Source organism: Bombyx mandarina, chromosome 11 (genome assembly GCF_030267445.1).
Source record: "Bombyx mandarina strain Sakado chromosome 11, ASM3026744v2".
NCBI lineage: Eukaryota > Metazoa > Arthropoda > Insecta > Lepidoptera > Bombycidae > Bombyx > Bombyx mandarina.
In genome coordinates this window covers 13,073,499-13,086,228 of record NC_143218.1, presented here as the reverse complement: position 1 = coordinate 13,086,228, position 12,730 = coordinate 13,073,499, and the positions used below count along the sequence as shown (strand labels likewise).

The window sequence follows — 12,730 nt, the reverse complement described above, 5'->3', positions numbered from 1 at the left end:
TAGACTGTTTCTTTTTATTTTTATTATTTAACCTTTTGCGATCCTTAAACTATATTTTATGTTGAATACATATAGACTCTGGACCTCATAGGGTTAAACTGGTTTCTCAAAACCAGAACTAGGATATTAAATATAGATATCGTGTTGTATTTTAATTAAAATACTATAGAAAGTAAGAATTTTCTGTGTATCTATATCGGTAGTTAATTTATATGAGGCATTATTTTTTGCACTTTGTAAATGTACTCTTTTGATACAATCACAAAATGTTAAGATCGCATTTAAATCATTGTTTTCATCCATGGACGGTAGGTGTTTATAGTCGCCAATTTGGCAAACTTTTTACTTTTATTACAGGGCAGATCTTTCTTTCACAGATGGATAGATGATGGTTAGTCCGTATTTTTTCCCAAGAACAAAATTTCTTGAAGCTATCCAAATTGTTTCGAACAAATTGCATAGCTTTAGATCAATTTTGTTTAATAAGATCAATAAATAGCTCGACAGCTATAATATGCGATATGCAATAGAAATACTATTAAAGAAATGTTCTTATCAAAACAGCATCGAAGTTACTTAGTTTTTTAATGACGTAGCAGTCATCTAAAATAATAATGAAACATCATATATTTTTTACCATTTCTTAGATAGAGATATTAGTTCACGGCTCAACTGGTTGTAAGTGGTTACCGGAGGCGATAGACATCAACAAAATAAATCCCTACATACACCCATCTTCAGACTTGAGTCTTAGTCTTATGTGTTTTACAGTACAAAGGCCGCCCACCATCCTTCAAACTGAAACGCATTACTGCTTTCCGGCAGGAATAGGCAGGGTGGTGCTACCTACTCGTGCGAACTCTAAGACGTCTTACCACCAGTAATACTTCAAGTAGTACTACTTCTCTCATAGTATTTTATTGGTGACGTCATTACATCATTACATTTGCACCCTTCATTTGTTTCACTACTATTCCACAAGTTTCAAACGTATTTGAATAGATTATAAATGAATTATCATTTTCATTTGGTAAAATAAATCAGATTGTAAACTTCATTGGGCAGAGAAGTTTATTAAATAAGATTACGTCGTAAATTAGTTTGTAAACTTTTTATCACAGAAGATACTAGTTTTTATATATTTCATAAGCTCAATAAAATATTATTTTGAAGTCTAGCTTAGTGATATCCAACACTAAGAAAATCCAGCACGTAGTCCACAGATGCCTGTAAATGTAAAATTGAGTACAAGAAACAGTTATATTTTCGAAACAAAAATAAAAGTTCACGTTTTGATGTTCCATTACCACTCGCAACTCGCAACGAATGATTGTGGTTCAAATGATTTGTTGAGCTTAAGGAACATTTCAAGTAATTCTAATGCTAAATCTTAAGTTTTAATTTGACAATTATTTAAATATAGTGTAAGTTTGTAAAATAAATAGTTTTTATTGTTTTAAATAAATATAATGTCTAATTATGCGGTATTTTACTATAGAAAATTCCAAATAAAATATATCCAAAACAGATGCCCCGTCAATAGATTAGGGTTTTGGAGTACAATACAATAAATAAGATTATAATGCACTTAGGTACACCGAAATAAGGGCAATATAGACAAAAGTGAATGAGAAAAATTATACTTAAAACATAAAGTACAATGAGCGGACCTTTCGCTCGCTGAAAGCGATTCGTTCCAGTCAACCTATGGATGGAGATAATTTAGGAAATTGAATAGGATGATGCAGTGCAAGGACATCACGAAAATAATTACATAAATATGTGTATAAATGAATACATACATATAAATATGAACGTTACAATACTTACTTCATAACATTGATTTTTAAGGAACTCTATGCAAAGTAAACAGGAAGTAAAAATTAATACATACCTATTTAATACGGTTTACAAAATAAATGACGACCCATCTAACGTGATGATATAGAGAACAAAATATAATGATTTACATTCGAATACATAAACAGACTCATCTTGCTATAAAACTCGATTTTTTTAGTAGTTGAGGCATACTCAGTTTGTGGTTCTCACATGATCTAAATTCTAAACGAACTTGCATAAGAACATATAAGACTTTTTCTTCGTTCTGTCAGACAGAGGTAGGTGAATGAGTTTGATGGGCGAAATTCAGAGACCTATTAATATTTTCGATGACCGTAAATAATATTTATACAAAAGTTAAAGACGCTCAAGCTCTTCAATAATGAAAGTGTTCCTCCGTAAAATTACGCAAAAAGAAGCCTGTGCGTACAACCTTAGTAGCGGTTGTTAGAAAATTACGTAATTTACGAAGAGAGCCACCTGAAGCAAATATTTTAAAAGTTTACGGCCTACAAGCTGACCGGTTTCCATACCCACCTCCTTATACTCCTTATATCGTCTGTGATTTTAACGAGGTTTTGTTACAGTATTACGACCGAAACTATGGTACGAAAACCTGACTGCAAGGGGTTCATAAGATTATGTTTAGGAAGGTAAGAGCTCGGTATACCGCTAACCAAACGCTCGATTACCTTAGAGAGAAATGGTAAAATATAAATAGGCCTATATTTGAAAGGATTTGATTTAGAAACTAACTCGTCTCATCTAACTCGAAAGTTACTACTGTTGCACTACTTCGGAAAAATAAACATGGTTTTATAAAAAACCAAAACAGTGACATAAATAAAACAAGTGATTTAATTGTATTATGATTTACTTTCAAACATTATCACAACGCTCTAGACATAAAATTGCACCATAAAATAAACGTACCTTAAAATCAGTCTGGTACCGAAAGGCTAGATAAAATGAACGTAATTGGAATGAATACAAAAATACTATGAAATAATTTAGCAATATACAACTACATTAGTAATGTTACATAGGTACATGAAATTTCCAATAGAAGACAGCCTTCACGCGTTCAAGAGAAAAAACTCATGCCAAAGGATTACAAATATTATACTCTAATGAACACTTACAAGTGTGGGGCGAGCTACATTATCAAGTTTCGAAAAGTCTAATCTTACATGGCTGCTGTGCACTAACTTATCTAATAATTCATTTTCGATTTTGAACTTTATTTTTAAAAATCACATTTTCTTTCATTTCTATACAAAAAGATTAAGGAATGTAATAAAATTTTGGAAGATAACATATTTTAATCACGTGAATTATTTTAATTTATAATTAATAATAACGGAATCACTTCAAAAAGATTGTGCGTTAGACAATGTAGGCCTTCTAAACATGACTAGGCAAAGACCAAATCGATATCACTTAATAATTTTCTGATTTTACAATGAATAAAATATCTAATAAATAAAATCTTTGTAAATCATCATCTCATAGAATAAATATAAATGAAGATTAATTATATTCATTTGTGGGTCGCAATATTTTATAGTATAAATTTAAATGTTATTTAAAAGTACTTTATAATTTTCAGAAATATCTATTACTTTTGTGAATGAATATAACATTCACATAGGTATTATAACTATTTAGTTAGAATATAAACTTATTTAGTACATATAATTTTTAAATCAATCACAATCAGGCAAGTTACTACGAAGACGAAGGCTACAAAATCAATATTACTTACACATGTGAAATAAAATTAAATGAGTATACATATATTATATTTGCATTAAATATGTTAAAAATTATAATGACTATAATAATTGATAACACAATACTAACTCAATCACAGTACATAAATTTGATTGACTATTAATTATTAATGTATATATCCTAGTATCCAGTTGAAAATATGAACTATTATTTTATTATACTATTCTATTAAGATACAGAAAAAAATTCGTGCTTTTAATTTCATCGCTATTTTATTTATATTTCTGGAACACTAAGACCGTAATAAAATGTCTAAAATGTTAAAATTCTAACTGGCACAATTATGAGCATCCAATAATTTTACATCATTTTTTTGTGGAAACTGGACAATGAACCCTGGTCAGCTAACCGTCGCACCCTCATTGATTAGGTATCTGGGCCCTCTGAAAATCACAAATAATATTAACGTACAATAATTACTGTAAACTTTTTTTTTTCATCTTTAATCTGATGTAATTAGTATTTATAGTTAGAAACATCTTCGTCACGGGCTTTATCAATATAACATCATTCTCAGATTTTTTTATTATTATTTCATTTTATTTATAATTGATTAATTTATTAAATGTATTACTTTTATTAATTCAGTACTTCCTAAAAATAAACTAGTAATTTTCATGAACTTTATTATTATATCGAGGGATAAAAGGATATTTGGTTTTTAGCGACATTTTTGCAACTTTACAGGAGAGCTATTTAAAGCTTGAAATTTGGAAAAAATAACATAAAAACAACTTCTTCAACTATTTGAATGGAATAAACATAATTGAAGTTTGTTAAAGGTCTAATATCTACACAATATGTTACTGGTGCTGCCATCTGTCTTGCAATGTCGGTAGACATGTTTATTTGTTCTATATTATTATGGTTTTAAATAAAATTCGGCCTGTGCCACTCGTCAATACGAATACGTTGTTTTCTTTTTGGTTATGGGCTATACGCTCATAAAAATCGCGGTCTTGATAAATAATTAAAAATGTCGAATTGTTGAGGCTAATACAAAACAGAACGCACCTTTAATTACAAATATAAATGTCGCTTAAATTAAATAGTCTTTCATATCTCGATATAAACTACTACATGTCAAAAATTAAACTAACCAGGCGTCAACGGATGGTCACGTAACATTGAACCTGCAATCATAAAAATATATTTCAATACTGTAACAAAAAAATAGTGTTCGATGTAAGCTCTGTATTCGATGTTATGATTGTAAGCAACCTATGATGCATAATGCGAAAAAATCTTCAATTACAAGAACTACTTTCTATTTATAACCTATATAAGCTCCCACCTAATGAATACGCTCAAAGTCATTAATATTACCATAATATCATTACATAAAAGAGGCGATATATTTGTAAAATTAGATTTTACAGCTAAATATTAATTTATTTTAAAGCATGCACAGTATAAAATTAGATAACTAATTATAGAACATGCCGCCTTTATAAAACACCAAAGCGTTTACGTTTACTAACACTTAAATATAAACAGCGCAATTAAGCTCTTTAACAAGATACTGTACAAGGTACTGTAATTACCAAATTTCAAAATTCATTCATCATCAGTAGGTATTAAACTGTGGCGGCACCAAAGTAGCATTAGTATCATAAAAAGTAAACAGGTATTTACTGAAGTTGTCAATGAATTTCAGTAAAGTACTGTAAGTTTTTCATATGGATGTTATATGTAAGGAGCACCATCTCAGTGTATCGGAAATAGTTAATGTGACAGTAGTTACCGTAAGTTTTTCATATGGAGGGTAAAAGTAAGGAGCACCTTCTCAGTGTATTAAAAAGTCTCCACTAAAGGGAACCAATTAAGGTGGCGCCATAGTAGCAAGTGGAAAGATTTTAAGCGCCCTAAACTAACTACACTTAACTTCAATCCAGCACACTTCATTTTGTTTAAAACTGCCAGTCAAAATCTGTTATAACGACATCGAAGGGACTGCTCATATTCAGTCGTAAAAACCGATAGCCGGTGATGTTTAATGTGTATCGTGCAAGAAATCGATAGGGAATTATTGGAAAAATATATTTATTCAACTATGTACATTTTGTTTATTACAAATAAGTACAATGCATATTATTTTTCTGTAAAATTATTGTCATAAAGCGTTTGAATTTTTTCTCGCTCTTTCCAAATGGTTGAAATATGTCGATACACCATACTCCTTTGCTAAGTCTTTGTTTGAAATTCCGTTCTCTAAATTGGATATAATACGCGATTTTTCTTCAATATTAATTTGTTTTCTTTTTCTTTGCGACATTTTGAAAGTTTCACGAATAACTCCACAAAGTTTTGGTGCGTCTTGTGTATAGATAAGTAACAAACTAACTGAAGAGATATGAAGAAGCGGGCTTTGACTCTACTGCATGCTAGTGTTTTGTTTCTAAGAACTAGAAAAGACCCTACACTAAACCCTATTGTTTTCTTTCCCGATTTTAATAGCCATTGAAGACGAATGTGGATACCTATTCAAATTATTGTTTACAATACAGCTTAGCCGGTCGTTCTAACAGATCGAATTCTCCAAAATATTAGTTAAATGTGGTCGTTTTATGAGGTATGTCGTTATTAGCAATGTCGTATAAAGCAATGTTTTTAATAAGGCAGTCATATAGCATTCAGCCGGGACCTTTGTTCTAGGTTATTATAACCGGTATGTTGTTCTAAACGATGTCGCAGTAAACGGTTTTGACTGTATATTCATATCATTTCCACTTGCTACACTAGTGCTATTTCGACGAATCTTCCAACAATTACTTGCTCTTTACAGTTGGTAAATTTTTCAACTTGTCCCCTATACAAGATGGTGCTCTATACTTCTCTACCATCCTTTTTCACTCAATGAACATAAAAAACGAGCTTAAAACACACACAAACAAAAACAAAAAACCATCGCACATGTAAAGCAGCATTCAAGCCATTACCTACACGAAGTGGCACATCGACACTAGAACTCAGTACAGAATAGCGTCTGAAAGTTGGTTACTGGTTAGTGCAGCGCCCGGCGTGATGCCCACGATGCTGCCGCCGACGCACGCCTCCACTCCTTCTGTAGACCACCACCGTAACATCAAACCACCACAAAACAAGATATGACAACCACGAATGTTAAACAGAGAAGATTAGAATATTAGAAGATTGCACAAAGTGGGAATTAGTTGCTCGCTCCGGGCATTTCAATACTGCAATAATTGTTACGTTATAATACTCATTGGAAAAATAAATATAAAAAAAAGACATGCCCGCTGGCTGAGTTTCTTGCCAGTTCTTAGGACGGAGGCTAGTTCTTTTTGACGTTCAACAAGTATGTACTTTCATTTATGTTGAATAATTTTTTTTTTTGATTTGATTTGATTTAAAGACCTATAAGGTACTTTTTTGTAAACAAAATAATAATAATCATAATCAGCAAAATATAATTGTCATATCTAGTTAAGTTTGTTACTTCGTTGTTATAACGATTTTTGATTGCGAATATGTTGTAGTAAAGTTAGATTCATAGAAATGGTTCGCTATGGCTAATGAAATGGGGAAGTCATGGCATGCTCTTTCTATAGTTAATTGGTGATTGTCATGATGCATCAATTTTACAATTAAACAAACCAGGTTTGTTAAGCATTGGTGAATATGTAGACTTGAAAAGTATTATTTTTAGATATCTTATGAAACTACATTGAGGTGTTACATACACGTGAAATGATGAACGTTTCTCATAGATAAATAAAAGAAAAGCCATTCAAAATTTCAAAATGATTTAAGAGACAAAAAGTACGTATAAAACCATTATGTAAAATTTAGTATTTACATGCTTTAATAGTGTCTCAAATGTCTAAAAAATATGCAAAATTTGTACGATTCATTATAAAAAGAATTTAAATTTGGGCATTCCACGAGAAAGCAGTAGTGAGATACTAACTAGGCGACAGCGGTAAGTGCAGGTTAGAATTAATTTATTTATCACATAATTAAATTATAGGCTTCAAATTTGCTGCTATAAGACACATGGGAATTTGGAAACTCAAATGTACTGATGTGTCCAAGACACAAACTAAACTATTTTTGTAACTTAAATGAGAAAATTTATAGTGAATAATGTCATTTGTGTTCCCGTGTAGTAGTCCGCTTGTGGTTTATGCACTTATGTATGACGTCACGAACTGATTAATGTTCTGGGTAGTTTTAATTTGACTTTGGTACATTTCATTACGTTTCGGTACAATATCTATATATATAAAAATGAATTGCTGTTCGTTAGTCTCGCTAAAACTCGTGAACGGCTGGACCGATTTGGCTAATTTTGGTCTTAAATTATTTGTGGAAGTCCAGAGAAGGTTTAAAAGGTAGCTAAATATGAAAAAGCTCGATATTAAATAAAAATAACAATTTTGTTTTTCCTTTGATTTTTTTTTTTTTTTTTTTTTTTATGATTGAAAGTTTACTGGTGGCCCGAAGGCCTTTCCAGTTTCACCAGGACAGGTGGGCGAGCAAAGGCTCAGCCAAGAGGGGTGGGATTTGCTAACAACTGCCCGAGCGCCTCCGAAGGAGACCTAACAACTCAAGAGCAATTGTTTCGCGAATGAATCTACTACCGGATCGGAATCGCGACCCGCTGAGAAGATCCGGCGAGAAACTCAGCGGGCTGATGCATGGGTTAGGTTGCACGTCGACCTCTTTGTCGAGTTCGACGAGTACGGTTACCGGGGTCCCTAAGCCTGCCCCTAGTATTAGAGTTGAAGGCATCTAATGCAAAGGTTATTGGATCTGATGGATCCGTAAGGACGTGTCTAGGGCGTCGACGGTGACTGGCTCCTGCATGATCAGGATTCGGAGAGTAGTCAGCGGCGGCAACGATAAGGCGATTATCATGACGCATAGCCTTATCGAAGTATCGTTCCGACGCTGACTTCATGTATTTCCGAATTGATTCGAGGCCCAGGTCATCGTGTAGGTCAACGTTCCTCACGAACCACGGAGCGCCGACAGCTAACCTGCAAAAGCGGGATTGTAGGGATTGGAGGGTGTCTATGTGTGTGCGGGCCGCGTGAGCGAACACCACACTCGCGTAAGTCATGACGGGCCTTATGCAAGTTTTGTAAAGTGTCACCTTGTTCCGAAGGGACATTTTACTCCGCTTACAGATCATGGGGTAGAGTCTACCGAGAATAAACGCGGCACGGTCACGGACTGATTTTATATGCGGGCGGAATGTCATCGATGCATCCAGGGTAACGCCCAGGTACTTGACCTTCCTGGCCCAGGGTATGGGTTGTCTAAAGAGAGTAATCGGGGGTGTGAGATTCCTCCTCCTAATCCGGGAGGAAATCCGTGTGGAGCTTCCCCTCTGAAATAGCACCGCAGTACTTTTCGCTGGGTTGATCCTTTGATGTGTCCCCCGTCGGACGGATTCCTTTTGTTTGTTTTAAGTTTATGTTATACAAAAGTTTAGTTCTTTTATTTATCGATTGAAGCGCTACGAAGTTTGTCGGGTCAGCTAGTAAAATATATAAATCTCAAACTCGACATTAGAACTATAGGGGCGTTTTATTTTTTTTGCGGATGTGGATGTGTTTTTTTTGTGTAATCTATGGTTTTAGATTTAGTGTGGTCAACCGAGATTTGGAAAAAATGGAACGCGAATTTACTTGTTTAGTGTGGCGACATGTGTACGTTATGGTTGTGTGTGATTGTCTGTGTGAGCATGCGGCGTCCTCACCGGTGGTGCAGACGGCGGCGGTGTCGGGGTTGCCGGCGACGGACCAGGGCCGCGCCTTGCCGCCCGCGCGACCGCACCCGTTCCCTAGCGCACAAGCCCACGTTACACACACGAGATACACGTTGCCATAATGTAAAAAGCGTATACACAAAACCAAGCGTTCGCGTTTGTGTGAACCACTCTATTTAGGAAGACAATTAATAATTTGTCTGTTTGTATGACAAATATATTTTTTTATTACTTTGTTGATTAATGAAAGAGCTCTCGGTCCATCGGATGTGGAGTGGTCATACAATGTTTATGTATATTTAAGATTAATGATAGCCAGTAAGCGAAACATAAAATCTCAATGATCATTGTTTATTTCATTCACATATACTTATTAAAGATTAATTTATTTCACACAAACGCCAACACCTTTACTATAAGTGTTAGATAAATTTGCTGACGTAGCGAGACACGTTTAATTATTACGCAGACAGAGCAAAACGAACATTTTTAAAAAGATTACTAAAAGAAAAATTAGCATTTTATTATAATTGCACATACACATAAATATCATTTGTACATAATTTTCCTATTACTCTGTACCGTGTCTTGTTTTCTGTGTGTACATAAATAAATAAATAAATCATTTCTCGTATTAATCACCGCCAAACCAAACCATCCACATAAGCTTTGCAAGTTATTTTCAAAAGTTTCCACAAGTTTTACAAATGAACACATTTTGTTAAAGAACAGTTATATTTTAATTTATAGCCGTATATAACAAGCAGATGTGCCCACAGTCTATCTGATGTTAAATAGAGACGGGAGTCTCCGTTTTTTTTTTTTTGTAACAGCGACTGCCTGGCCATTTGTCGCATTAAATGAATTCTTTGCAGTAAAAATAGGGCCTACGGTGTTACATAGTTCGGACGTAGATATCACTATATGTAAATGCTAATATTAACCCAAAGAAAAAAAAAAAAATAGTTTAGATGGTTGGACGAGCTCACAGCCCACCTGGTTTTAAGTGGTTACTGAAGCCCATAGACATCTACAACGTAAATGCGCCACCCTTCAAACCGAAACGCATTACTGCTTCACAGCAGAAATAGGTAGGATGGTGGTACCTACCCGCGCGGACTCACAAGAGGTCCTACCACCAGTAATTACGCAAATTATAATTTTGCGGGTGTGATCTTTATTACACGATGTTATTCCTTCACCGTGGAAGTCAATCCTGAACATTTGGTGAGTACGTATTTCATTAGAAAAATTGGTACCCGCCTGGGATTCAAACACCGGTGCATCGCTCAACACGAATGCACCGGACGTCTTATCCTTTAGGCCACGACGACTTCATTATTCGACGAATTAGATTATTCTTAGAGATTTTGAAGTTGCAATAGAATGTAGTTTCATTGTAGCGCAACATAAAATTATTTCGTGTTAGACTTAACCCTTTTTGGATTCATCAAATCGCGATTTGATTTAGTGGACCCGATCAAAGTTTTATAAACATAATGAGATGAGTATATTATATCAAAACGGAATTACTTACAGTAGCCACCTTGTCCGGAACAACAATAAGCAATGATCGAATAAAATTAATTTATCAAATTCCGAACATAGTTGTCTCCGTCCTCAGAGGTGAGTTAAGTGGGCGTTGTCTTCTTCTTCACTTGATCCCATATTATGCGGATTCGGTGCGGCGTGTCCTCTTATGGTGTTGCATAGAGATTTAGCATGAGTTGTACGATTAACCATCTGTCTGACCTGTCTGTAGCCTTTTACGATCACCATAGGAAGATCTTAGTCGATTCAATTCTGAAATCGCATTTAGGCATGGTGTTAATTGTCTCGTCACTCACCCATCGTGTTGACATTGTCGGAGGACCTAGACGGCGGCGGAGTGGTTGCCGGTTTTGCTCCTACGTTGTCGGAAGACTTGCAGCGGGAAACATCTGAAGGATTTGTGAAATACGTGTATGGAAAAAGCGTAGAATTAATTATTAAATCTAATTAAATTTAAAATAAAAAACTTACCGCACTCGAGCAGAACGGGCGTACTCTCCCCGGACGTAACGCTGTACCTGTAATCATTCATGTTCATTTTAGATAAATTTAATTACACATAAGATGACATATTATATTAGAGGTGTTAAAAAATATTAACACATACTTTATTTAAGTATTTTTGTCAATACTTTAGTTAAAAAAAAACCACAATAATGCTTCCTGTCTTGTGGATAACAGTTGTACTTGTAAACAGATCAGTGATAGCCTTGAGAGGCTATTTCAGTTTCATCCTAGCGTGTAGGTGAGCTCTCGGGGCTCAAACCTGGAGGTGTTGCTAGCAGTGGCCCTAACAAGAGCCGTGCTTCGCAGAATCTACCACCGGATCGGAAACGCGACCCGCTGAGAAGATCCGGCGAGAAACTCAGTGGGCTGTGTGTATGGGTATTTCATTTTTCATTGGTGAGAATGGTACGACAGAACATTCAAGGAAAGGCGATTAACCCTATGACTGCCATGTAGGTCACCGGTGCCCTATGCGGCGCACAGAATATCTAGTAGACTCCGGGAAAGACGAATCTGAAGATACTGAGAATGAATCTATTTCTAGGAGACCTAAAAGACTAAAATATAGATTATTATTGTTATTATTTTATTGCTTAGGTGGGTGGACGAGCTCACAGCCCACTTGGTGTTAAGTGGTTACTGGAACCCATAGACATCTACAACGTAAATGCGCCACCCATCTTGAGATATAAGTTCTAAGGTCTCCGTATAGTTACAACGGCTGCCCCACCCTTCAAACCGAAACGCATTACTGCTTCACGGCAGAAATAGGCAGGATGGTGGTACATACCCGTGCGGACTCACAAAAGGTTCTACTCCTGGAGGTATAATAGAAGGGATGGTTAGGCAATCCAGGCGTCTTAGTAACAGAAATCGACGTAATTACTTCAGTGCGCCGCGTAGGGCACCGGTGACCTACATGGCAGTCAAAGGGTTAAAAAAGGTATTAAATAAGGTGCAGTTACAGCGTGTCGTCCCGGTGCGAGTCGCGGCGCGGCGAGGGCGAGGCCAGCGACGAGAGCGAGTGCAGGGAGCGCGACGTGCGCGACAGGGACGGCTCCTCGCTGCCGGGCGGCGTGCGGCACGTGCGCCAGAACTCCTCCAGCCCCTCGTCCATCTCCTGCGCGCCGTCCGCCACGGGCCGGCTCGGCGCGCGCGTCTTCGCACGCCGCGGCCGACCTGCGCACAGCGGGACCACTCTTTTTTTTTTTATGATTGAAGGATTACTGGTGGCCCGGCCGTGGCCTTTCCAGTTTCACCAGGACAGGTGGGCGAGCAAAGGCTCAGCCAGGAGGGGTG

General features: G+C 35.9%; 1 protein-coding gene across 10 annotated transcripts in view; it reads right to left on the bottom strand.

Annotated features, from left to right (window-relative positions):
- Positions 1–2,698: 2,698 nt before the first annotated feature.
- LRR (capping protein regulator and myosin 1 linker 1 leucine rich repeat protein) overlaps positions 2,699–12,730 on the bottom strand; it is a 32,284-nt gene continuing 22,252 nt past the window's right edge. For 2 of the 10 annotated variants that reach the window (XR_003624883.2, XR_003624885.2), the window contains 7 exons: positions 12,397–12,610; positions 11,396–11,442; positions 11,221–11,313; positions 9,365–9,448; positions 6,576–6,700; positions 4,737–4,769; positions 2,699–4,019 (listed from right to left, as the gene is read on the bottom strand). Coding sequence is in view for 6 of the 10 variants with exons in the window: in XM_089731007.1 (XP_089587133.1) it covers positions 4,003–4,019; positions 4,737–4,769; positions 6,638–6,700; positions 9,365–9,448; positions 11,221–11,313; positions 11,396–11,442; positions 12,397–12,610 (551 nt within the window). In the remaining 4 variants the exon portion in view is untranslated. Of the gene's footprint in view, positions 4,020–4,736; positions 4,770–6,465; positions 6,701–9,364; positions 9,449–11,220; positions 11,314–11,395; positions 11,443–12,396; positions 12,611–12,730 lie in introns of those variants that run through there. The other 8 variants (XR_003624884.2, XR_016323786.1, XM_089731007.1 and 5 more) reach the window with 5 other exon arrangements.